The sequence below is a fragment of the Excalfactoria chinensis genome, chromosome 5 (assembly GCF_039878825.1).
Source record: "Excalfactoria chinensis isolate bCotChi1 chromosome 5, bCotChi1.hap2, whole genome shotgun sequence".
NCBI classification, from domain to species: domain Eukaryota; kingdom Metazoa; phylum Chordata; class Aves; order Galliformes; family Phasianidae; genus Excalfactoria; species Excalfactoria chinensis.
Window position 1 is genome coordinate 14618415 of NC_092829.1, and position 27787 is coordinate 14646201.

Below are 27787 nucleotides of genomic sequence, written 5' to 3' on the forward strand. Positions count from 1 at the left end.
CGCCGGGAGCGCTCTGTTGAGCCCGTGTAAGAGCTTCGATCTCCCCGGCGAGGAGAAGAGAGGTCGGCCTCTTGGTGCAGCCGGTGCCGCCCGGCGCGGAGCTTCTGAGCGCGGAGGCCCGCGGCCGGCCGAGCCATGGCGTCGTGGCTGGGCGGGCTGGGCTCGGGGCTCGGCCAGTCCCTGGGGCAGGTGGGGGGCAGCCTGTCCTCTCTCACCGGCCAGATCTCCAGCTTCACCAAGGACATCCTGTTGGAGGGCGCAGAGGAAGTGGGCGGTAAGAGGGGCTGCTGCGCGGGCCTGTCAGACGGCTAGGGAGGGAAATCCGTGCCGGGCTAACTCCGCAACTACTGCCCTTGCCCGCTTTGGGCTGGGTTTTGTTCTGTCTCTCTGGGCTCGGGATCGGGGGAATAAACAAACGCGTTCCCGGGCTGTTGTATGACAGGCCAGCCAGCGCTCTGTTGGTTATTATGTAGTTTCTGAATTGCATGAAGTGTTGGGTTGTCCGTCGTGGAAGTACACGACGTTCTTTCTTTGCGTGGGCCTCGGTTGTGTCAGACCCGGTTTGATGAGCTGCTTTTGCAGTGACCTCATACGGCTGCAGAGCAGCGGTGTTATCGGCTCTGACGTGTCACTCAGAGCGAGGTCCCGTGTTTTGGTTTGGATCTTTCGGAGGGGCTGAGAATATTCTGCAGCGACCATAAGGAATAGCAACTATGCAGAGCTGCTCGTGCTTCTCATGTAGAGTGTGGATTTCAACTACCACACCTTGTCTGCAGCTGTGAAGCACCATGAATGCATTGCATAAATCATGTTAGCAAGCTGACGCTGGAGCTCTGATGCAGATGAGGCTTTTGGTGGGTAAAATGCTAAGAAGGGAGATCTTTATTCTGAGAAGGAATCTTTTCCTCACTTTTCTGAAGGATATGCTCTGAATTATTTAATATCCTAAATTCTGTATTAGCTTCATTTGGAAACTTACCTTGTGCTGCCAACCTGTGCAGTCATCTGACAAGTTTGTTGGCTAGTAGAGTATAAAGGTTTGTGCTTTGGTTTATGTGAGAGAGAGCTGATGATCAGCAGTTGCTTCCAGTTGTAGCTGACTGCTAGCCCTGCTGAGAACAGCTTTCATTTCCTACCAGTTTTGGAGCAGTGCATTTGTATGGGATCCTAGGCTTACTGACCTGGGGTGTAAAACTCCAACATCACCTTAGTGCTGCTCTGATCACTAAAGGCCTGCATGTACCATGTGGCCTTAAGAACACAGGCTACCCCAGGAGCTGGAGGAGTCTCCATCCCTAGAGGTGTTGAAGAACAGTGTAGGATAGCACACTGAGTGATGGGGTGATCTTAGTGATCTTTCCAACATTAACAATTCTATGGTTTGCTTACCCTGACTTTTAATGTTATTCTCTGTTTTGACTGCTGGCCTAACTCATGATGGTGTTGGTGGATTGCAGACGTTAACATCTTCGTTTTAATGGCTGTATTGCAGCAACGCTGGTTTTAAACAGAATATAGGAAACTATAAAATACAGCATTTAGGTGCTCGTTTGTGTTTATTTCAAGTGTTGAAAAAATACCCAGGCTGCAATCTAGCCAATGATTCCTTGCTGGTAAAAAGAAGTGCTCTACTTATACCCACTAAAATTGGGAAAAGGGGGAAGTAAACCTAGATTATTTAAGGAAAATTAATCTTTAAAGGAAGAGGCAAGGGGAGAACAACGCACTCTTTTTGTGTTAGATAAACTGGTGTGGTCAAACTGCATTGCCTTTGTAAATGATGAGTCTTAAAAGGTTTGTGCCCCCTCACATAAGGGGCAGGATTGGTGTTCTGTTGTGTGAGTTTTGTAGCTGTTGTTTTTTGTTTGTTTGCTTTCCTGACTAAATTTAATCACCACTGTATGTATTTTAGGGAACTAATCCTTGTTCTGAACTTTCACATGAATTATTGAGAAATAATCACATGCAACAGTTATGTCAGGGACAAAGTCCTGCACGAAAAAACTGACTCAGTGACACGTAACAGCCCAGTGAAAACTACTGTTACACTTATGTTAAAGCTTAATTTCATGCTTTTTCCATTGGTTTTGTGATCTGACTGAAGGACTTGATTTGAGAGAATTAAATTAAGTCCAGAAAGATTCTGGCCTGCAAAATAATTAAAACAGCATTCTGATAAAGGCAACTTCTCATGTTTATAAGCAAACAAATGTTAAAGTGGTCTGAAGAAAAGATACAGAGTAATAACTGTGGTCTTAACTAATATCTGCTCAGCAGCTAATAGGAGTTAATAATAAAGTTAATTAAACTGAAATTTTACACTTTTCTTCCAGATGCGGCAACAGAGCTACATGTGTCCAATTCCAGACTCAGAGAAATAGAAAGTATTAATGCAGCACAGAAGTCCGAAGTAAGAAATTACTGTAATTAAAAATATAAATAAAAAGTGTTTCTGGTAAAGATGAAATTTTGCATATGAGTTGTTCAGCCTTGTGAAAATGTAGAAACAAGGGTAATAGTAGTATTAGAATGTGCCTGTTTCCTTTGGCGACTAGCTGCCATCATGGTTAGGGGGCACATTTATTTACCAGAGTATGTATGTGGTGCTTGTTTTCATCCTGTGCTAACTAGTGCTTTGTGCAACTGTTCCTACTGATTTGCAGTGGTAGGCAGGTTGTAAAGAGCTTGCAAATACAAACTTCTTGTTAAGTTTTGGTGAATTTTGGCTGGTAAAGATTGTATTGGTTTATAGTGTTTTGTATATGTGCAGTGCCTTACCACGTGTGGCGGCATGTCTTTTGCTACAGGCATTGAAGATGAGTGGGTGTCTGTCTGAATTGAAGTAGTTCTCCTTCTGTTGCCCCACTTGATGCTCCTTTTGACATAGCTACAGATGCTTGTACTCTTATGGTGCTTCTTACAAATCCCATATGCCCTTGCAGAAAGCAATCTCTGTATTTTTACAAAGGACTTGTTGGTCTTGTGACTTTATGTCTGTAAACCAACCACCTTCACGTATATTGACTGCTCTTGAGAGCACTGAACAATTAGATAATGTTTTGGAGAGATGACAGTTCCTGATGCTTTTTCTTGATGATTGGTGACAGTTGTTGACCGATGTTGAAATACTGGGCTGTTAGGGATATTCCCTCCAATTTACACTGTGTGGCTATTTTTAAGTTCCACATGTAACTCAGCTTTGAATTTTTCTTCTTGGTCTTCACCTCTGGCCACCACAAAATACCACACTATGTAAAACTGGAAAGGTTGGATGTGAACTTGATTCTGGGGCCACACTTGGAAATTATAGTTACTGTGTGTTTTGGGTGAAATAATGTGAGAAATCTGCACTACTTCAACGACTGTGGTTTGGGATTGTTTTGGGGGGATTTTTTTTTTTTTAAGTCTTCATCAAACGTATGTTTTTCTAGATCCATAAGAACTATTCAGAATTTGCTTATACCCATTTCTCATTTTTTCCTAGAATGAGAGACTGAAAAAAGTTTGTAGTGACTTAGAAGAAAAGCATGAAGCAGCAGAGCTTCAAATTAAACAGTTATCTGTGGAGTACCGAAATCAGCTGCAACAGAAAGAGGTATGATACAGAGTAAATGATGTAAGTACAACTACAACGTGTTGCATTGCTTTCCTTGTTGCTGAGTTACAGTATCTGTGCCCTTTCTGGGTGAACTATTAGTCACAGTTCTGAATTAGTGCTATGGTTTGGTTGTTCATGAATATAGAACCTGACCAAAACATGACTTTTTAATTGAGTCACATAATATAAACGGAGAGGCCAGCAGGTAGGAGAGAAAAGAGAATGCTCTCTGTGGATGTCATGTGAGTATCAGAATTTCTGTAATCACTGAGAAATGATAGACTAACTGCTCTGTATTTCTAGTTCAGTTCTCTTCTGAAGGTGCAAAGGCAGCAAACTCAGATAAGCAGTCTGTGGATATCGCAGTTGTTTATCTCAAAGTGTAAAATTAAAGGAAACAGAGCTACCTTTCATAATTTAAGAGTGTGTCTCTTTGATTTAAGCATTCCAGTTTTATCACCCACTGTGTAATGTGGGCTTTCATAGCCTTGTAAATGAAGAAGGGTGTAAGTATGCCTAGAATATTATGCAAAATGAGTTTTATTTCAGCTTTATTTGTAAATGCATGGGTGAACAAAAGGAAACAACGTAAGTACACAGGTATCTCGGTACTGAAAAGTTGGCAGAAACTTCCACTGAAGTGTATGTAGAAGTACCTAACCAGAAGAGTATTAACGCCTTTAGTATGTGTCTTGTGTGATATACTTTGTAATTATGACTGCTTTTCTCATTCAAAAAAGCACTTATAATTTTTATCCTTCACTTTATAGTGGAAGCGACCATTGTTTTATGCTGGGAGGGAGCTGAATTTCATTGTTCTTTTGTAAAAGTACAAATAGGGTATATTTTGATATTCTTACTGAAACAGTGCCTTATATTCTATATGTTCAGGTGGAAATCAGCCATCTAAAAGCTCGACAGAATGCATTACAGGAGCAGTTGCAGAAAGTTCAGACCGCTGCTCAGTCAGCACAGTTAGGAGGTGGTGTTTCACAACCAGCCACTACATCAGCCTCCTTTGTTCCTGTGGTTAGACATTCCTCAGGTTTTCAAGGCGATGACATGGATTTTGGGGATATAATCTGGTCTCAACAAGAAATAAACAGGTTGTCGAATGAAGTTTCTAGACTTGAGTCTGAGGTTGACCACTGGAAACTGATTGCACAGGTGAGTGATTTTCTTCTGTCTCCCCTCCAAAATACTATTTGAATGGTATTGGCCATTTTTGGAGTTGAGTCTTTAACATTCATGTTGTAAAATTCATAGAAATAACATGATGTGATGGAAGCTGAAGCTTAATAATGTTTTAGTCTTTTGTTATTTTTTTTTCCATTATATGACTAGAGACACATTCAGTAATTATTTTCCCAGTGCCCTTTCATGATGCTTTTATCCATGGTTTGTCAAGTTAGGAAGAGAATGTTACATTCATGTAGAATATTCATATTGATTAAGGATTTCATTTTTATTCAGTCTTTAAAGAGCATTTCTGCCCATCTGTGCTATCAACTACTTACTGACAACAAAATGCTATCAAAACTGATAGTTGAGTATCACATACTGTTTTTACCTACTTTTCTGTCAGTACTTGATATGTCAGTTGTAATTTAAGATCTGCTGAGACAAGAAAGAGTATAATCTTTCAGGCTGTTGTTGATATGAATCGTCATTCCTCAAGCTATAGCCCAATTTCAGAGATACTTCTTTCTTTATATAGAAATACCGAAGGAAAATTAGGCAACCCTGTTACTTTACAAGGCGCAATAATGGCCGCCCCTCCCAACTGTCACATACTTGCATGTAAGAAAAGGAAGCAATTATTTGTATTTATCACAATTTTCACTCAGAGGTGTGGTATTTCTTTTCTCAGTCTTCCAAAGTGCAAGGAGCAAATGATGCTGAACAAAATGAAATATGCAAACTGCAAAATATCATTAAGGTAAGATGATGACTTTGACAGACTTGTCCTATTTTATGCTTTATTCTTGATGGTTTTGTGTATTGTCACATGATGCGAATAAAGTTAAGTATATTTATAACACTAACACGTTTTCTCTGTTAAAAATGCACGTGGACATGTAATGTAGTTGTATGTAGCATTGAATGAAGTGTGGTGCTAGATTTCAAAACAGCCAAATGTTCTGAGGAAGTGAGGTGTTTCTGTAATTTGCTAAACTTAGCACCTAAGCTTAAAAGAACGCCATCAGCATTTATGAGAGCAAATTACTTTCAGAAGCTGTTGTAGACTTAAGAATGAATTTAGATACTCAAAGTAAGGGGTTTTTTTCCTCCTTTCTCATCTTGCCCTTTTTTTCATTGAAAGGTCATAATACAAATTTGGATGGATTCCTGAAAGTTGTTAGAAATGTCCTAACATAACTGCTTCATTTGGAAACAGTTGTAACCTATAATAAATATTCTATATTTTTATTATTCACATAGTATATTGTTTGTGTAAGTATATATCTAAAGAAATGTCTTTTTAAATGTTTAAAAAAACCTGACCTTTTCTATGCAAAATCCTTTAATAAATCCTTTGATTTTATGAAGGAAAAAAATTTGTTTCCTTTGTATTCTTTCTTAAGCCTCTGTGCTGTATTTTACCATTCTGTTTCTCTGACATTGTTTTTAGGAGCTCAAACAGAATTTAAGTCGAGAAATAGATGAACATCAACATGAACTTTCAGTGCTGCAAGATGCACACAGACAAAAGTTAGTAGAGATAAGTCGTCGACATCGAGAAGAGCTGAGTGAATATGAAGAGCGAATTGAAGAACTTGAGAATCAGTTACAGCAAGGTCTGTACTGCATGCGTATTGTTGAGTTTCCTTTCTGATTTAATATGCAGTGAATTGAGGTTAAAGCGTAAATGTTACATTATGCACAGTGTAATAAATAGGAAGTAGATCACGTTTAGGAATTTGAATTTCAGCTCTAATTCAGTTTCACGTTTAAGGCAGGCACATGTGCTCGTATCTTTAGTTCACTGTGTTGGGTTGAACATCTGAATTATAGCAAGGTTAGAAAATCTCCGACAAAAACAGTGAAAAGTACCATGTGCTATTTGGGTTACTAGATTGAAACTTTTAGGTTGCCATAAGAACCACATGTGTGTCTGTGGCATGAATAGATTGTAGAAGAAGCTCAGTAGTTATCAGAAGAAGCCATTCTTGTATCTTGAAGGTAATTCATATTCCTTAAGAAGTTAATGTCAGTGAGGATCTCCTCTAGGAGCTTCTTTGCATAAGTGTGTAAGATCTGCCTCTAAGCCTTTGTTTAATCTGTTAAAACTCTGGCTTCTGAAGATTATAAATTCTGGTTTTGGTAAGAGATAGCAATAAAGGGAGGGCATATTTTTGCAGGCTCATAACTTTTAAGGCAGTACAGGTAATCTGTTTTTCAGAATCAGATGCCTCTTAAAATGTTAGCTGTCTTTTATGTACGCTGCACTTACACATACCAGGAGGGTACATTTGTTAAATGCAGGAATCACATCTTTCCTTTACAAGTCATCTGTAAAAGAAGTGCTGCTCTCAGCTTTCAAATAACTGTAGAATGTATCTGATATTTTGTTGGTTCTACTTGAGAATGTAATATGGACTGGGGGGAGAGGAAAGCTGTCGGAGCTTACACTTGAATTCTCATTCAGTGTGTTTTCATTTTTCTTCCGTATATTTTTTTCTGCTTTTTTATACTCTGTAACTTATGTGGAAATTGCATTATTAGGATTCTGCAAACTATGTAATAATAATATGGTGGGTCTATAAAAACGCATCTGCAGTATGAGGTCTTTAGGTGAAAAACCTGGTGCACTGTTTGGCAAATCAAGTAGTTTGTACTTTTTGCAGCAACTTATAAACTGACAAGATGTAATTCTGTCATTAAGATTTACTAGCAAAAATAAGTTCCATAGATGAAGTACTGTACTCTGTGACAGCTATTCAGCAACTCTTCAACATTAAATTATAAACAGTGTTTTTGCATCAGACTGAATTGGATGGGTTTTGATACATTAATCTTAGGAAAATGGGCAGATTATGTGTCCTGATAAATTGGCTTCTTTCATCTTTCCCACTCTTCCTCATCAAGGATGTGTTAATGAAATCTTCAACAATGTGCACCTTGCAACACCTTTTGAAACTTATTAGAGCAAAGGAGATCTAAGTATTTGAAAAACTGTTTATCAAATGAGTCATATACATGACATTGCTTAAAATATTAATTCTGTTTACATTAGTTTTCTGTTGATTTTCATGTTTTTGTTTTAGATTATCCCTCTGTCAGGAGAAGGGATGAAAGAGACTTTTAAACAAAAGATCTACCATTCTGGCTTTGGTTAGTTGCAAACTCGATCTGTTTTGTTTTTTAGATGGTGTAAGCACTGATGCCGTGGTTGACTCTAAAATTAGTGAACAGAAAAAGATTGCTCAGAATCTAGAAGGAGGGAAAGCAGAAGACTTGCAAATTATAAAGGACCTAGAGGATGAAATAAGAAAATTAAATCAGAAATTATCTTCTGCCAAAGAAGAAAACAAAATACTTCTGAAAGAGCAAGAATTGCTAAAGGTACAAAAAATCCAACTAACCCAGGAATATGAAAGTCTAAAATCTGACTTCAGTGTGCTTCAAAGTTCTGTTGCAGAGCAAGGTGCTCTCTTGAAAGAACAGGAGAAGTCTCAATCCAAGACACCGCTACCAGAAGATGTTGTCAGTCTGCAACAAGCACTGTTAGGTACAAAGATGATGTGGGTTTATTTTACTGTTTTTGATTTTTAATAATATGTTGTTACATATTTTCAACTTTAATGCTTAAAATTTACTCTTATAGAATGATAGACTGGTTTATGTTGGAAGGGACATTAAAATATCATTTAGTTTCAACCTCCAGCCTTGAGCATGGACACCTCCTACCAGACCAGGCTGCCCAGGACCCTATCCAGCCTGGTCTTGAACACCTTTGGGGATGGGGCACCCACAGCTTCTCTGGGCAGTCTGTGCTGCCTCACCACTGTAATATTAAAAAATTCTATTCTAACATCTGGTCTAAATCTCACCTCTTTTATTTTGAAATTATTCCCCCTTGTTCTATTACTTATTGCTGATAAGGAGTCTCTCTCCAGCTTTTACTTAGGCCTCCTTTAGGCACTGGAAGGCCACTATAGTTTAAGAATTTGGAACTGAATATTCAACTTTGGGCCTTTAAAAGCTGCTGCTTTAAATTAGGGTTGTCCACCGAGGCAAGAGCAAGAGGATGCAGTTAGGTATGGAACGATAAATGTAGAGGTTTCTGATTCCGGTAGTTGTCATGTGTCAACTGTTCAATAGCATTTTTTTCTTTTGAAGTAAGCCAAGGTAGAAGTTGTATTTAAATTGTAAAAGTTCGCTTTTTCTGTGATAGAGTGTGGTACTAAATTTGGCCTGCTGTGGATTCAGTTGTAAAAGTGCCTTTAAATTGTTTCCTAAAAAAAAAAAAAAAAAAAAGAAAGAAAAAGAGAGTTACCTTACTACAATGGTATGAAACTGTTTTCTTTTGAGTAGCAGAGTTTGGCTGGGCAAGGTGGGAGGATGATTTGGGTTGGTTGGTTGGTTTGTTCGTTTGTTTTTTGAAAGTGGTAAAACTTCATATTGTTTTCCATTATAGAAGCAGAAAGAGAAATAGCAAGGCTTTCAAGTTTAAATCAGGTAAGGCAATTTCTGAATTAATCTAACAAAAAGCAGCAACAGCAGTAACTTGTGGAAAAATACATGTTTTTGGTAGTGTACATTCTTGGAGCATTCACACTGCGCGTAAATAACCTTGTAACCAAGGAAGGAGTTTTAGATTGCTTTTATAATTACTTTATAATTATAATTTTTTTATTTTATAATTTATAATCAAGGGAGCAGTACATTTTTGGTTTGTGAAACTCCACGGTATACTTTGTTGAAGAAAACGTAGAGTTCCACTTAGGCTACTGTAACATACATTCTTAAATTACTGTACATATCTTCCCTTTAAATTAGTAGAAAAACAGTACTTTAGACAATATAAAACTGTATTCATATCAGGTGTTTATTCTTCCATGTTCCTCCACTGGTATTTAGTGGTAAAGAGTTAGTACAGGTGATGCTTTTTAAATGCTCTGGATCCTTACCTTAAGTATTTCGCTATTTAAATACTGTTTTTGAAGGCTGACAATCCTGCTTATATGGCAAAAGATGTTGAGGCATTGACGCTAGATCTCCAAGTTCTTAAAGAGGAAAATCTTAAACTTAGGAATGAAAAGGTATGTGTGTCAGATTTCTGAACTGTGTTGTTTACATGGTTTTTTTTTCTACACAGTGGTAAACATTGGTATATTCAGTATAGTTTTGACAATGTTGTTCTAAAACAGCTTTTTCTTCCATGTAGTGCTCTAGTATATTTTATTTTACTGGTGAAGTTAGTGTGTTGTTTTTGGTTTTCTTTGCAACATTCTAGCAAGTCATATATAAATTCAGGCTTGAGAGATATGGCTTAGTTTATTTTGCATCCAGCAATTTTTACAAGTAGGATCTTTTGTATATTGTATCAATTAAAGACTTCCCATAACAGTTTTCATGAGGATTTTTTTAATTGCCCTTACATACCATGCATACCGTATGTTTAAAATGTCTCTGGAAGATGTAATAGTTTATTCCAGCTGTGGATCCATACCTTAGTGGTGGATATAAATGTGTTTGTCAGACCATGGCTTTTGGGGAAGAACTTTGTAAAGTATACCAATGAGCATCGTGAAAGAAGTAATGAAAAAAATATGTATATATGAATGTTAAAGATGAATACATTGTAATAAAAAAATTCTAATGGGGATAATGTTCATTTATACACAGAGATGTCAACATAAAAATACATGCTCTGCTTTTATTTTTGAGAGGAAAAAAGAAAGCATTTCACAGTGGGACATTACAAGTTTTATCAAGAGAAAGGCTAATATTTAGATTTGTTTTTTTGACTTAAGGAGGAACTTAAGAAGGAACTGCTAAATGCACAACATAAAGATGAGAATATTACTTCTGCATGTACTGAGGATCAGAATTCAGAATTAAGACTGTTGAAGCAAGATTTGGAAAGGAAAGAACATGAATTAAATGAAAGTATTGCTGAAAGAGACACATTAATAGCAGAACTGGAAGAACTAGACAAGCAGAATCAAGAAGCTACTCAGGTAACAAACATTCAAATTACTTGTTGTATTTCAAAAATGTATGTTTATATTTGTGTGTTTTTATCTTTTAAGTTTTTCAAGGCCTTGGTGCATGTCCAGAGACTGGCAGTGAAGCTGTGAAGTGGTCTGGAGCCCAAGTCTTAGGAACAGCTGAGGGAACAGGGATTATTTAGTCTGGAGAAGAGGAGGCTCATGGTAGACCTTATTGTTCACTTCAGCACCCTGAAAGGTGGTTGTAGCAAGGTGACAGTCAGCCTCTTCTCCCATGTAAACAGCAGTTGGTCATTTAGCATCAACTACTTGATAATATTTGTCAAGTTGATTTTTTAAGTGGGAAGAATTTTTGTTTCCAGGCAAATTTTTAATTGATCAGAGGATGAAAATCAAATACACAGGTCTGCTGATTCTCCCCCTTTCCTAACAAATTCTTGTCTTCATTTCAGCATATGATTACACTGAAAGAGAAGCTGTCAAGACAACACATGGAAACTGACAGCATTACCAAACAGCTGAAATTGGACATAGATGTTGAAAGAAAGAAAGTAGCAAAATTAGAAATGGAGAAGATGGAAACTCTTAAGGAGTTAGATACTCAGAAAGAAAAACTAAGTCAATGTTCCTATGCACTTAATGATTTGCATATAAGTAAGCAGCAACTTCAAGATAATGTTAGAAACCTTCAGGAACAATTGAAGAAGGCCCAGGACTGTAACTTGCATAATAAAAAAGAAATTAGAGAATTGCAGCAAAGACTGAAAGAAAAAGAAGAGGAAGTTTCTCTATCCTTGAGCAAATTAACAGAAAATATTAAACAGGAATCTAGCCACAGTAGTCAAGATCTGATTCTGAAAGAAAGAGAAACAGAAATTGTAAAACTACAGAATAAAGAACTGGAAAATAAGCAACTAAATGAAGACTTAGAGAAATCTGTCTCTGATCTCAAAACAGAAAATGGAAAGCTAATAGCAGCCCTTGAAGAGCTAAAACGGGAGTTAAATGATACCATCTCTGAGAAGAATAAAGTTTGCTTAGAGAAAGACACAGTTCTGGAAGCTTTGAAATTGGAAAAAAGGCATTTAGAAACGGAATTAAACGAGGCTGAAAAGCGATTGTTTGAACAAGCACAGAAGTATGAGCAAACTATTAAGGAACTATCAAATGCACGTAGTATGGATACCACTGCATTGCAGCTTGAACATGAGCGTTTAGTTAAACTCAATCAGGAGAAAGATTTTAAGATTGCGGAACTCAAAAGGAGCATGGAGCAGATGGAAGCTGACCATCAAGAAACAAAAGAGATGTTGACTACTAGCTTAGGAGGACAAAAGCAGTTGACAGAACTCATAAAAGAAAAAGAGGAATTTATTGAAAAACTTAAAAATCAAGCCTCACAGGTGAAGCAGGAACTTGAGGAATATATGGAAGTTTCAAAAAAGCAGGATGTCTTAAAACAAAATTTAGAGGAGAAAGACAAAAGTCTTGCTATCATGAAGGAAGAAAACAATCATTTGAAAGAAGAAATTGAGCGTCTTAAGGATCAGCAAAGTCGAGCTACACCTGCAGTTGAGCCTAAAACTCTAGATATTATTATTGAACTTGAAAGTGAGGTGACACAATTAAAAGTGATAAAGAATAATCTTGAAGAAGAAATAGAAGTCCACAAGAAAACAATAGAAGACCAGAATCAAAAAACAGTACAACTTCAGCAGTCCTTGCAGGAGCAAAGAAAGGAAATAGACGAGTCTAAATTTCAGTGTGAACAAATGAATGTCACACATGAAAGACTCTCATTAGAGAAAGATGAGGAAATTAAAAATTTACAGAAAACAATTGAGCAGATTAAAACTCAGTTGCACAAAGAGAGGCAGGTTATTCAGACTGATTCCACCAATCTTTTCCAGGAAACAAAAGTTCAGACACTTAATGGAGAAAATGGGAATGAAAAACATGACTTATCTAAAGCTGAAATTGAAAGACTAGTAAAAGGTATCAAAGAAAGGGAGATGGAGATTAAGCTTCTAAATGAAAAGAATGTTTCTCTGAGTCAACAAATCGATCAGTTGTCTAAAGATGAAGTTGGCAAACTTACTCGAATCATTCAAGAGAAAGACTTAGAAATACAAGCTCTCAGTGCTAGAGTTTCCTCAGCTTCCTATCGACAGGATGTCCTTGGTCTTCAGCAGCAGTTACAAGCTTATGTCGTGGAAAGAGAGCAAGTACTAGCAGTTCTAAGTGAAAAGACGAGAGAGAACAGTCAGTTGAAAACTGAGTATCATAAGATCATGGATATGGTGGCTGCTAAAGAAGCAGCTTTGGTAAGGTTGCAAGAAGAGAATCAAAAATTATCAAATAGATTTGAAAATAGTAGTCAAGACATGTTCAGAGAAACTATTCAAAATTTGTCCCGTATCATTCGAGAAAAAGATATTGAAATAGATGCTCTAAGTCAAAAATGCCAAACCTTATTGACTGTCTTGCAGGCATCCAGTACGGGTACTGATAATGGCTCAGGAGGTGTTAACAGTAACCAGTTTGAGGAACTTTTACAAGAACGTGATAAATTAAAACAGCAAGTAAAGAAGATGGAAGAGTGGAAGCAGCAGGTGATAACCACAGTTCAGAACATGCAGCATGAGTCAGCTCATCTCCAAGAAGAGCTACAAAAGCTTCAAGCACAGATTTCAGTTGAAAGTGATAGTAATTCAAAATTGCAGGTAGATTATAATGGCTTGATTCAGAGTTATGAACAAAATGAGAAAAAACTAAGAAGTTTTAGTGAAGAATTAGCACAAGTTCAGCACACCATAGGACAGCTTCATAACACCAAAGATCTTCTCCTGGGTAAACTTGATTTGGTAACACCATCTGCGACAATGGCTTCTATCATTTCACAACCTTCAGTCACGCAAAGCGGTGCTCCTGAAGTACTCAGTGACAAATCTAAACTCCTTCAAAAGGAACTGGAACAACTGAAAAAGAAGTTACAAGAAAAGGATTCAACTATTAGGACCCTTCAGGAAAACAATCAGCGATTATCTGATTCTGTGGCTACAGCATCAGAGTTTGAAAGAAGGAGTCAAGAAGAGACTGATTCAGAGATGAGACAGATCAGAGAAAAACATGATGTCTTACAGAAGTCTCTTAGAGAAAAAGACATACTGATTAAATCTAAAAGTGATCAGTTACTTTCTGTGAGTGAAAATCTCAGTAACAAAGAAAATGAAAACGAGCTTTTAAAACAAGCTGTGACTAATCTCAAAGAAAGGAATTTAATATTAGAAATGGATATTCGAAAACTGAAAGAAGAAAATGAAAAGATAGTTGCAAGGTGTAGAGAAAAAGAAACAGAATTCCGAGCGCTTCAGGAAACTAATATGCAGTTTTCAATGATGCTGAAAGAGAAAGAGTTTGAGTCCCATTCAATGAAGGAAAAAGCTTTTGCTTTTGAGAAGCTATTGAAAGAGAAAGAACAGGTACGTGTGTTCGTGTTTATTATCTTTTGAAATAAGTCTCATGGTAATGTATTTTCATGGATCTGTATGCATCGTGTGTTTGCATGAAGTTGGTGACTCCTTACTGCGTCACATTACAGCATAAAAAATGAAAAATCAGTGGGTGAGTGGCTTAATGATTTCATCTGTTAATTTTGTATCTATAAACCACATTTTTCATTCATTTGGAAAATACTCATTTACTGAAGAGCTGCTTAGTATTTTGCTTTTGCCTATTCTGCATTAACTTATATTTATTTTATAAAACTTGCAGAGGTGGCAAGGAGGACTAATTTCTCCATATTCTTTCCTCAAGTGCCGGTCATTCCAATGTGGCTGCTTCACAGCAACTGTAGGAGATAAATGGGTTCACGCATCTTTTTATAGCTGAAGATGCTTCACTGGAGGAAAAACAAAAAAAAAAAGTGATGGTTTCTCCTCACAATTAGACATATGGAAAAGTAGTTTTCTTTCCAGTGTATGTCCAGAGGAAGGTTGCAGTAGCTTATTAATTACTGTGTAAGTAATTTGAGGGGAATCTTTTTTAAAGAAACAAAAAGTTTCTTTGAAGAGGTGTCTACTCACAGCAGTTAATTAAAACAGCGACTGTGTAGCGTCCTTTAGGAATAACTTGTATTTCATCTTTTAGTGATGAGTGAAAAAACTTCTGAATGGTGTTTTCCCTGAATGTGTTCCTGTGCCGAAGGGCCACGTGTGTCTTGCCTGTTTCTTTGTTACATAGTATTGTCTTTACATTTACAAAGACTGCGTTTCCTGTGTAAAAAAAAAACTGCTGTGTTTGAAATGCTTTTTTATGTCTTCCACAGGGCAAAACGGGGGAACTGAATCAACTGCTGAATGAGGTTAAATCAATGCAGGAAAAGGCTGTTACTTTTCAGCAAGAGAGAGACCAAGTTATGGTAGCACTCAAACAGAAGCAAATGGAAAGCAGTGCCCTACAGAGTGAGGTATGTCACCACGTAACTTAGAGTTGTAAGAAATAAAAAAAGAATGTTTACGAATGTCACCCTGTTTATGAGGGTGGATAGTGATAGGAAAAGAGGGAATGAACTTAAACTAAGACAGAGGAGGCTTAGGTTAGAGATTAGGAAAAGGCTTTTCACACAGAGGGTGGTGACGCACTGGAACAGGTTGCCCAGGGTGTTCATTGATACCCCATTCCTGGAGGCATTCAGGGCCAGGCTGGATGTGGCTCTGGGCAGCCTGGTCTGGTGGTTGGTGGCCCTGCATATAGCAGGGGGGTTGATCATTATGGTCCTTTTCAACCCAGGCCATTCTATGATTTTATGGTTCTATGATAAGAAATTGCATCTATAATATTTTCTGCATAATTTTTGTCAGTAATTACTTGTAAAGGGGCTCAAAATCATTACAAAAGCAATTTGTTTCCAAGTACATTTTCTTTGCTTACTTTCCTCTGTGGAAGCTGATAATAGAAGCAACTTAAGGTGTGTTCTACACAGATACAGCATTTGCATGAGAAAGAGCAACGCCTAAATCAGGAACTGGAGAGGTTGCGTAACCACCTTATAGAAATGGAGGATTCCTATACACGAGAAGCCTTAGCTGCAGAAGACAGAGAGGCCAAGCTAAGAAAAAAAGTTTCAGCTTTGGAAGAAAAGCTTTTGTCTTCATCTACTGCAGTGGAGAACGCCAGGTAATCTTTTCATTTATCCAGCAGTGCCGTTGTCTGTGAATATTGCACTTAGATGGATACTGATTCTATTGAATTAGCATTCTAAAGCATTCTAGGCACTTGAGAAAACAAAAAATGTGTGAGTTAGTGTTATTCTGATTCAGAGAGGCAATATGAAATAACCTTGATAACTGTCATGAACTAAATTTTGTCCTTTTTATAGCAGCTATAGATATCTCAGATCTTTGACTGCTTAGAACTAGAAACAACAAAAATTCCTCAACCTATCAATTTAATTGCATGTGGAACGATGAAACAATATCTTAATTGTCTTCAAAATCAAGGTTTCATTCACTTGGAAAGAGTACAGTTCAAAACACGTGTGTTTGTGGTACTTTCATACTGTTTTCAGTATGACTACACCTCGTCATACTTTAGCACAGAAAGGCATATAGCACTGTATGCATTTATATATTTTTTGTTATATTCTCAGAACAAGGAAAATCAGAGTATTAAAATTACTCAAGGCTTGTCTTTAATATAGACATGTTTGTTACTCCAAGCAAAAGATTTAGTTTTGCCATAGTTGTCCAGATGAACAAATATTTTAATTTTAAAAAATTATATATATATGATATACAATATATATATAGATATAACATACTATATATATATACGCTATATATATTATATATACACACACACACATATATATAGATATATGATATGTATATGTATATATACGTATATATGATATACTATATATATATATATATGTATGTATATGTAGCTGCAACCTTTCCTGCTTGTAACATCCTCAGCAAAGAGATTTCTGAGTTGAGCAGAATATGTTGTGGAAAACGGTGCAGAAATTTGAAGAGTTGAGAGAAGGCTGTGTAAAAACTGGCAGAATATTTTTGCTTTGTAGGAACTTGTCAGATGTCTTTCAAGAAATACAACTTATTCAGGCACCCACTAATGTCGGTTCATAGGTTATCAGGTTCATAATACTTCTGTATGATGGGGAATTAAATGGATATTCAGTGGTCAGTATGGAGCAGGCTATACAGAGTTATTGGTGATTGCCTTTAACAGTAAAAGTTGGTAGAAAGACTTGTTGATTCATTTAGTAATTGAAGCAGGGCACTTTAAACAAAAGTTCTTGGATTGCAAAAATATTATTAGCAGACTTATTTAAAATGTGTTCTTAGGAGATTTTCGTGTTTGTTTTTAAGAGGAATTCAGGGGGCGGGTGGGAATGTCTTCATTTTTTTTTGTAGTTTAATTTTCTCTTTGATTTTTGTCATTGTCTTAAATTATTTATTTCATACTCATTTAAGTCATCAGGCTAATCTGCAGGTTGAATCCTTGCAAGAGCAATTAAACCTGGTTTCCAAGCAGAGAGATGAAACAGTAATACAGCTCGCCATCTCACAAGACCAAGTGAAACAGTATGCATTGTCACTGGCCAACCTGCAGATGGTACTAGAGCAGTTCCAACAGGGTAAGCAAGTATCAGTCACAGCAAGCATTCTTCGGATGAGATAATTGCTGAATTTTGGTGCTTTTGAAATACATAGTTACTTGGTCTTCATTTTGATAGCTTGAATTTAAAAATCTTTCATCTTTTAAGAGTTATGAAAACTGGTGGCCATCATACTATATATGAGATTAGAATTCTGCCTCACGAATGCCAGATGTGATAATGCTGAGATTTTGCAACTGTGTATCTTAAAAAGAGAAAATTATGTATTATGAATAGATTTTCTTTTCTTTTTGTATTTTTAACTCATCAGAAGAAAAAGCCATGTATTCAGCAGAGCTGGAAAAGCACCGAAAAGAGACTGCAGAATGGAAAAAAAAAGCTGAAAACTTAGAAGGGAAAGTTGTATCGCTGCAGGTAGGCTGAATAATGAAGTTGAACCCAATGAAGCTGCGTGCTAATTCGTGATATTTTTTTTTTTTTAATTAACTGCTATGTGAAGTATTAATTGTATGTTACTGTATAAGGGTAGCCTTTATAAGGACAGATTGAGTGAGCTGGGGCTCTTCAGGCTGAAGAAGAGAAGGCTGTGAGGTGACCTGATAGTGGCCTTTCAGTATCTAAAGGGAAACTACAGGAAAGAAGGGGACAGACTCTTTAGCAAGGTCGTTTGTGATAGAACAAGGGGAAATGCTTTCAAGCTCAAAGAGAGTAGATTTAGGTTAGATACAAGGAAAAAATCTTTTACGTGGGGGTGGTGAGGCACAGGAACAGGTTGTCCAGTGGTGTGATTGATGCATCATCCCTGGAAACTTCCAGGGTGAGGCTGAACTGGGCTCTGGGCAACCTGATCCAGCTGTGGTGTCCCTGTTCATTGCAGGGGAGTTGGACTAGATGGCTTTCAGAGGTCCCTTCCAGCTCTGAGGATTCTATGATTCTAGATCAAGTTAGATAATTCTTTCTTCTTCAGATCAGGGATGGGGCCAGGCTGAGCCTAAAAGTCTAGCAAGATAGCATGTGTTCTTCTGGGAATGCTTCCAACCAAGTTATTATAAAGTACAAATGTTTGCTATGTTTGATCTGTGTTGCATTAGCATAATTGTAAGTGAACTCCTGTACTTCCCTTTTTGTCCTTTTCCTGCCCTCTCTTCAGGAAAATTTAGAAGAGGCAAATGCTGCGCTGGATGCAGCATCAAGGCTTACTGAGCAACTTGATGTTAAAGAGGAGCAGATTGAAGAGCTTAAAAAAGAAGGTAACATATTTTTCTCCGATAAAACATTTCTATAGTACATGTACCTTCTATTAGGTGTCTTTCTCTAAGAAATGCCTTCAAGTTTTCTTTAGATACCAAAGCCCTTGAATCAGCTTTAGTTCTGTATCTCCTACAAAGTTTGTGAAATATCAGATGCTGTCACATTTTTTTTCAAGTTACCTACCATATTTCACATAGACAAAGGTACTGTGAGGTAAAGGATTTTGCCTGGAGGAACAGTGTTGCAAAGGAAGAGTATTTACAGGAGGGTGGTCAACTCAGTTTGCTCAGAGAGGTGTGTCCACCCATGGAGATACTCAAAACCCATTTGCATGCAGTTCAGGACAGCCTGCTCTAGCTGACCCTTCTTGAACTGGGGGGAGACTGGACTGGGTAACCTGAGGCAGTCTCTTCTAACATAAATGATTCTGTTTCTGTGAATGGCTTGGAGATGGGTATTTTCCTCTCAGCGACATTGCTGGAATGAAAAATCTGTGATGGGTACATAGCCTTCTCTTTTGTAAGCACTTCAAGCATTAAAGCTGTACAGGCAGAATACCTTGTAGGAAAACTAGTACCATTTCTATGCATTTCTGCTTTGTAGTTTCAAACTTTATTCCAGTCAAATAGAAAAAACTAAGTGATTTCTGTACAATGTATTCGAATGCCAGATGTCAGTAAGATTTTACAAGCTCAGACTCAATTAGAGATGATGGAATAGCTTTATGAATAACATAAGATCACTATGGTGTTTTTTTCTTCATTAAATATCAGCTTTCGTGAGAAAGGAGTTATATCATTAGGTAAAGCATAACTAAGAAATACTAGTAATTTGGTTGGATTTCTGTCCTTAAATCTCATCCCTGACATGTAATTTTTCTTCAATGTTTCCTTGAGCCACAAGGGGAAGTAGTCGAATGGTGTGACAGTTCTCACATTAGTGATAAACAGAACCAACCATTGAGGGAGTAGTAACATCTTTTTTTCTTTAATCACTCTTATTTGTGTTAATTTGACTTTTTCTCTTCAATTTTCCAGCTGAGTTCTGCTTTTTCTTTCCTTCTTCTTTCTGTGGGTTACCATATTTTGCTGTTACTGCAGCATCCTTTGTTACAGCCTGACTTCCAGGAGTATATGTGAGATAAATATGAAGCAAGAGGAGAATTTCTGATTGCTCCCTGGAGGGAGCTCTCAAAGGAGAGTTTAAGGGCAGAGACCTGTTCACATTCTGTGGTCTTATACCTTCAGATCTGGGGGTGAAGTCTTTCAGTTAAGGCTTGCTATAGGAAAGTGCTTGCAAAATCATCTCTACTGGATGCAATGGTAACTCTTCCAGCTCTGACCACATTGTACTAATTATTGCTTTTCATTCTTAAATTGTGATTTGTTTTCCGCTTGGAATATATAATATTTTCTTAAAGCAGACCTGCTTATGATCTTAAAATTGGTGTGAATAGTCCTTTTGAAGCCCTTCAGTTTCAGAAAGAAACTCCTCAGAAAAGCTCAACTATGTGTTATTTAAATGTGCTTTATATATAAGTGCAGTTTCACATCCCAGTGGGAACCATAGCATTGTTCTGAGTTCATGTATTAACTTTAAAAACTGAATGAAGTTTCCTTCTGCATCAATCTACTATTAATTCAGTAGATATATATATTTTTTTAATTGGCTGTTCTTTATATCTCTCTTACAAGAGACATCACAGTGGACATGTTCAAGGATCAAAAATAACTTTGATATAGGCAAATTTGACACTATTATTTGGAGAGCTCTTATACTACTGGTTAATTTTGATAGCTGAGCTTCCTGAAAGGAGAAGGGATAATGTGTTAATGGATTTGAACTGTGAGAGAAAACTGGGTCTGGGTGTTTTGTCAAACTTTGTTGTAGTGGCAAGAAATTTACTTGTTAAAAATTGAAAAGAAATTGTTTTCTAAAGGAAGCAGCTCTTCAGTGTTGTTGTAGGATAAATCATAATTTTTATTGAAAAAGAGACCATTCTATTTTCTCTGTTTATACAAGAAAACATATAATGTCTTATTGAAAATTAGCCAAATACATTCCCAGACACAGTTTTGTTGGCCAAATCTTTTGATGGATTTCTTTATGGATTTTTTTTGGCAGGAGAAGTGATTTTAATGGAAAAGTATAAGATGTACCAGATGCAGTTTTGGGGATTGCCATAAATGGTTAACAAATTATTGGAGTCTGCTGTAAATGTCTGGTTTACAGCAGTCCGTGCTGAATTTTGGCTCAGATCTTTTTTGTTATTCAGTCATTTTGTACACACGGGGTACATGCTTACGTCCTCATCAGCTCTAAGGTTCCATTTTGGAAGGAAATATTCCATTTAAAAGTATGTCCAAGGGTAGAGCTGTGTAATCACTGTGAATGAATGTAGCCATGCAGCTGTCCTGAAAAGCTGATCATCTGATATAAAAACTTTCTCAGGAAAAAGTAGAAAGCAGAAGTTAGGTTTCACTTCAAAAACCATTAATCGGTTTGGTTTTAAATAGTAAGAAGGAAGCTTGCTATTATCTTGCCATGTAGAGCAAAAGCAACATCTTGAAGCATACTTAAGCCTTATTTTCAGATGTTGTTTCTCTTTTTTTAGTCAAATTTAGTAGCTTAACTGTTTTTTTTAATTGTCTTTTTTTCTATGGGCACCTAAATAACCACTCAGCTTCCATGATGCACCTGCAGTTTCATTCCAGTTTGGGGGTCCTGTTTTAACCACACTAGCAAAGAAGCATAATTTTAAGTTATGTTCCCAGCATGACACTAATTAATTTGTTCTGCTCTTTATCTTCCAAAATCTGTGTTTATGAATTGTTTATGGAAAGTTGTGGAGTATTCTTTATTTCTTTACAGAAAGGGTAGTCACTTCTTTACAGAAAGGACAGTTAAACACTGGGGAATAGGCTCCCCAGGGACGTGATTGAGTCACTGTCCCTGGATGTGTTTAAGAGCCTTTTGGATGCGGTGCTCAGAGATATGATTTAGCAGAGGGTTGTTAGGGTACTATGGTTAGGCTGCTGTTGGACTTGATGATCTTTGAGGTCTTTTCCAACCTGAGTAATTCTATGATTTGAACAGGGCACTTTTTGCAGCCCAGCTTTCTGTAGATGCACCAAAATTCTCACAGGTTCTCAGGGAATTATTGCTGTTAAATAGAGAACCATGTGATGCCATGCATTTATTAAAGATTGAAAGTCACATGGAAACCAGAGGATCTATATTATGTTGTTCAGGTTGTGTGTGTTGTTAAGACTTGTGCTTTTGTTAGGAAAGAAGTAAATGTAAAGGTAGTATCTTGCAGAATCAAGGTTTGGTGACAAATTCCGTTTTTGCTGTTTTTAAACTTATCTTCAATGAATTCTTTATACCTTGTAGCTGTTTGTTTTCTTCTCAGATAAGTTTGTTAGTGTTTGTAAGTCATGTGTTTGGGGACGTGAGGTTTTTTATCACAATTCACTTGGTGCTTTTTGCATAAACTTGCATAAACATTTTATAGGTGAGATCAGAAGAGAAATGTTAGAAGATGTACAAAACAAGCTAATGAATCTCATCAACAGCACAGAAGGAAAAGTGGACAAGTAAGTTATTATATTGGCGTACATTTCTGTTCTTTATCCTTCTTTGCAATGTACAGATGTGTTACTAACAGTTGCAAGAGTAGCGCAGAACTGAGCTTCTCTATGTAACCTTGAAATTATACTTTTATTTTGATGTTTCTCAATCAGTGATTGTAAATATTAGTCTTGAATAAAACCAGCGTGTATCAAAATTTAGATTATATGTTTAAGTAAAATTACCCTTCACTAGCATGAGTTATGGAGAGAAAAGTTCTTACTGATCATGTGTTATAATGCATCTAAGGTTTGGATGGCATCAGCTGGATGCTGTTTGGATTTGATCTCTTCCTTAGTTGTCATAATCTTCTCTCTCCCTGTGTTAGAACTGAAACCAAGATAGGCACGTGGGTTCCCCTGCTCATTCCTTATGTCTTAGTTTGGGACAGTTTAAAGGTTCTCTTGAGTAAAGATGTGGGAATAATATTTTCCTGCATTTTGTCACTTGCATCAGAAGTTGGCAACATACAATTCAGTTTCATGTTACTGCATACAATACTTATAATACTGCCCAAATCGCAGTTCATTGTTTAAGATGTGCTTTAACTTAGACAGGAAGGAAATTCATGAGATTTCCTTTTAATTCCTATACTGGTTTGTTTATTTGGGTTATTGTAAATTAAGCAAAAGTATATGGAACTAAATGCATTAGAATTTCCCTATCACCTGCTGTCTAGGAGCAGACAGGATAACAGTCTTTGTTCTGCAGGCTCCTGATGAGGAATCTCTTTATTGGACATTTTCATACTCCAAAAAATAAACGTAATGAAGTGTTAAGGTTAATGGGAAGTATCTTGGGTATGAAAAAGGAGGAACTTGATCAGGTAATTCTATGATTCTAATTCATTTGCAGTATCCTTTCCTGAAAATACAATGACTTGCTGCTAAACTAAATGTGATTGTCCTGGTATTTCTAGTTGGGGGGTGAAGTGTATGCTTTTTGTTCTTACCTGAATTCATTTTTTTATGTGGAAATGCTGAATGTTAGTGAAATCTTACGATAACTTTACTTGATACTCAAGATTTCATCTTACTGAGGAGTGCAAATGCAGAAAGGAAAGCATTTAACTTTGTGCAGTTTGTGCTGTTGTATGTAATAGCTCTAAAATGTCAATGAAAGAAAAATCATCCAGCTTTATAGGTACCACTAGGTATTAAGAAGAATGTGACTTTACATTTTTAAGCAAAGAGGTAGGATTTTAGACTGCCAGTTTTCAGGAGGGGAAGAATAAGGCTTTGATAGTAATTAAAGTTCCCTATGGGATTCTATGGAATTCCCACGTGACTTACAGTGATACAGCGAGCATAGTGCTGCAGGTTTTTCATCTGTTGCTTTAATTTGTTTCCTAACTTTTTAAACCTTCCAGTTACTCTCTGAAGAACAGAGAGGAGTTACAAGATGGGTGACTGGATGGCTTGGTGGAGGAACAGGATCAAAGAGCGTCCCGAGCACACCTTTACGACCAACTCACCAGACTGGTTTTAATAGTGTAAGAATTAATCGTGTGTTTTGTGTGGAAGAACTGGAGCCGTTGCATATTAGTGCTTTTGTTTGGTTCATAAGTATATTGAGTATATTTCAATTCTGCTGTATCTTTTATTATTTATATGTTCTGTGCAGCTGCTCTGGCATGTTTTGTTTTTGGGACGTGTTGTTCCCTTCTGACTAAATAAAAGTATAGGTATTGGAGACAATTGCATAATTGTAAATGCTGGGCTAATACAAAACTGCTTACTGTTCCACTGGCTCCTGGGACCACTGACTTCTTCCAGTATGGACTTGATACTTCAAACTGACAGTGTCAGAGGTTAAATACGTGTGGGAGTCTGAAAGCCTGCAATACTCAACAAGAGAAAAGACCATAATACCATATTTTCATGACAGTATTTCCCATTTGTTCTTTAAATTATACCTGTAAATCTTTCTCTGCTGCTGCAGTTAGTGTCTCTTATGTACAGTATATAAAGTTGATAGTTGAAGCTTCCAAATACTGTGAAGCAACAGTTTTCATGGTATGGTTTGAGACTGAGCAGGATGGATTAACTTTGTTTGTTTGTTTTGTTTTTTTGTTCATTGAGCTAGACAGCTTTGTTGAGAAATAACTCCTTTACATTAGCATGATGTGTAGGGATGTTTATTTACTTATTTGTTTTGCCCACTGAAATAATGCACACAGCAGTGCTTGTGGTGTCAGTAGCAGCATAAGCTTCTTAAAACTATTTCCTAAAATCAACCATGGTGGAAGTGTACGTGTTATCTTCAAAGTTCATCAGTTTTACATAAATGCTGCTCACTGAGACAACAAAAACTCTTGTTTTGAAAATAAATTACACTGTTACTCATTAAGCAGAACATTTAAGTACCGGTACAGAGATCTTCAGAGCTTGCTGACAGCTGCTTTAAAAAAAAAAAGTATTTATTTTTAACCTACTGATGCTCCTTTGAAAAGCATGTAAAATTTAATAACTGGTTGCTTTTTGTAGTCTTTTTCAGAACTGTTTGTGAAATTCCTTGAAACAGAGTCTTGCCCAAGCCTTCCACCGCCCAAGCTTTCCGTTCACGATATGAAACCTTTAGGAGCAGCAGGAACTGGTAAAACTAGCAGTACTCCAAGCAGCAGTCAAATATCAGGTAACAATTAGAGAAAATTAGAAGTTGCGCTGAGAACAAATAAATATTCACTACAAATACATTTATTTGTTGTAATAATTTGACCAGTGTGCTAACAGGAGGACTGAATATTCAGGTGTGACTCACTGTCAGTGATCTTTATTTGTGTGAATTTTCTTGAAGCTGACCCTGTGGCTGCTTCCCCAGTACAGCATAGGATAGGAAGCCTTACCTGAGTGCTGTGTGGTAGTGTGTGTGAATGGACCCTTATGTCTTTGCATAGTGCTGGAGTCAATGTGACAGATACTTTGTGTTTGATGTCACGTAGGTAAAGTGAACCTTTGCACAGGGTGTTAGTGTTCCATCTCACAAAAATGGATAGATTTTATTGCATTTCATGAGTGTCTACTGAATTTCATGCCAACAAGCACAATATGGTTGAGCATATCCTGAAGTGCCATGATCTTTATGATCTCTATGATCTCTAACTGCTGACTTTTAGTGTAGACACGGGAATTGTTGAACAAAAGAAGCAATGGGGCAGGTAATATCCAATATGAGAGAAGACAGAAATAAGTCTATAAGAGAGTCTTCAGTCTGTGGCAAGCAGGTGGAATTTTCTTATTGCAAAAGTAATACGCAGTTGTAACATTTGTTTCAGGGCAAATGCTCTAAAATTGGATAGGCTTACGAAAACTTTCCAACAAAGTGGAGCTTCTTGTTTGTTTTACGTTTCAGATTCTGGAGTCTTGGGAATGAGCAGAAGACCAGATGCAAACCCATTTCTAGCACCTCGATCTGCAGCAGTGCCTCTCATAACACCTGCTTCTAGTTCAGGACATCTGCTTATGAAACCTATTTCAGATGCTTTGCCTACTTTTACACCACTGCCAGTGTCCCCTGATGCCAGTGCTGGTGCTGTACTAAAAGACCTCCTAAAACAGTAGATGACCCTGAACCAGCATGATATTGATAGCACTTTAAGCAAAACAAGAACACTATGCTATAAATAATTTACCACAGTGAGGCCTTCTGTATAAAGTTGTATACTTGTTTGCAATTGTATCTTGTTTTTCTTTCAATTACAAACTAATGTAAATTTAAATGATTGCATGCACAGTTGCCTTCTATGTAGCAAGTATTCATATGGGACAAAGGTTGGATTCTGTTGCTAAATTGTCACAAGACAGTTTGAAGGATGTCTAAACACTAGTTTTACTCTCTAGTCCTTTCAGTTATGCATATACAACATTAATTCTTTGGTGTAGAGGTCCATTTCTTTGTGAAAATGATCTGCCAGTGGCAGCAGAGCTTAGAGAACCAAAATGTAAAAATAAATGAATAGAAACACCTACCTAGCCAAAATTGAACTTCTTTGAGGTGTTGAATTAATGATATAAACTCCAAAGACTGAAAAATTGAGTAAGTGGGAGCGGGATTATTGAGTAGCTGTACTTTTCCCCACAGGGAATTCATTATGCTTAGTTGTATTAAGACATGTGTCTCTTTATTTACAGGGTTATTCATTTTGGGGGGCAGTTTGGGGTGTATTAATCTCTTTTGCACACGGATTTGATCCTTTTTGCCCCACCTAATAACTGCTTTCAGCAGTCAAACCCATCAGCACCAAGGAGTTAACTGTGGGAGTGCTCCATTTTTTAGAGGTGCTCATGTGATGAAGAGTGGATAACTGAGCAAAAAAATAAGTTCATGTATGTAAAGACACTGTATTGTAATGGTCTAAGATGTATATTTGACAGACTTTTTATCTTGCTGTATTTTGTAGATTCAGATATAGGCTTAAAGCTTTAACATGTGTACAGAATTTAAAGGGAAGAACATGCTTACTTATCCCAAATATGTAAATAGGTCTTTGTAAGACCGAGGCCAAAGTTAATTTTTTCTGTAAATTTTGCTGCGATAATTTGTACGCATTGTTGGCAAGTAAGGAATGGTGTTGCGTAATAAAGGGAGAAATTCATCTTGTAGCAACAGTTGATCAAGATAAAACATCTTCACTTTAAAGTGTGTAATTTCTAAACCTTTTTATATCCCGTTGTTTGTTTAGTCAGTGTTGAAAGATAACTGTTGTGCAGGTTCTATATTAGAACTGTCAACCTTCTCATTTTCATTAAGATCCTGGATTAAATTGTTGTAAGAGTTATATTTAAATAAAATTAATCAGAAATGTGTACAGAATCAACCAAAATAATGCAAGAACTCTTCGCATTTATTTATGTAGAGGTCAAATAGTGAATTTCTCTTGTTGCCTTGAATTCTAGCAAAGTTTATTTTAATTACTGTCCTTACCTTGAGAACTTGAGTCCCTTTCCTCCATTGACCACATTGGGCTTTTATTCTACATTTTTTACTCCCTTAATAGACAAGGTCTATTGGCTGTCTGACTTGGGACAGAATGACAGCCACAGATGGTGTACCAAAGTAAATTCTGCATTATGTAAGAAATAAAATGAGAATTTAAAATTATCTCTTCTGGAAACATTTCAGTTTGGTACCTCAAATGTCCATCTTTATTTAAACTACTGAACTGGAATAGGCTGGTTGTTTTTTTTCTATAGCAAATATAAAGAAAACTGATATTGGGTGTCTTATATGCAGTCCTTGTTCTTGTAATCATGTTCATTTGAAAATGCGCAACTGCTTCAGAATAAAATTGCCTTCGGGTGAGTCAGAGCACAAATAAATGTTTGTAAGATCGTGTATGTTACATATTGCAAATGGAATATATTGCTTAAGCAGATCTTAACTTCAGCGTAATTTTCTTTCTTCAATGATAGAGAAGTTAACATCTATGTTTCTCTTCCAGGTGACTATAAATGCCAATAAATAAAGCATGGTGAGACCATTTGTTTC

The 27787-nt window shown here is 36.9% G+C and overlaps 1 protein-coding gene across 1 annotated transcript; it reads left to right on the plus strand.

Moving 5' to 3' along the window:
• Positions 1–27787, plus strand: TRIP11 (thyroid hormone receptor interactor 11). Its single transcript, XM_072337746.1, has 21 exons — positions 1–274; positions 2334–2410; positions 3485–3595; positions 4490–4765; positions 5469–5537; positions 6231–6396; positions 7968–8330; positions 9240–9280; positions 9769–9864; positions 10579–10785; positions 11229–14258; positions 15104–15244; positions 15761–15954; positions 17274–17437; positions 17730–17833; positions 18570–18669; positions 22185–22266; positions 23012–23126; positions 23670–23792; positions 24787–24934; positions 25652–27787. Exons 1-21 carry the CDS (start codon positions 136–138, stop codon positions 25858–25860), a joined length of 5955 nt encoding a protein of 1984 aa, XP_072193847.1. The 5' UTR covers positions 1–135; the 3' UTR covers positions 25861–27787.

Bases quoted from the DNA above. Each gene is read 5' to 3' on its own strand.
- TRIP11 (XM_072337746.1), top strand. From the start codon at position 136: ATGGCGTCGTGGCTGGGCGGGCTGGGCTCGGGGCTCGGCCAGTCCCTG. The intron at 15,955-17,273 runs GTAATCTTTTCA...TACTCATTTAAG, and splicing joins ACTGCAGTGGAGAACGCCAG to TCATCAGGCTAATCTGCAGG. The intron at 17,438-17,729 runs GTAAGCAAGTAT...TTAACTCATCAG, and splicing joins ACTAGAGCAGTTCCAACAGG to AAGAAAAAGCCATGTATTCA.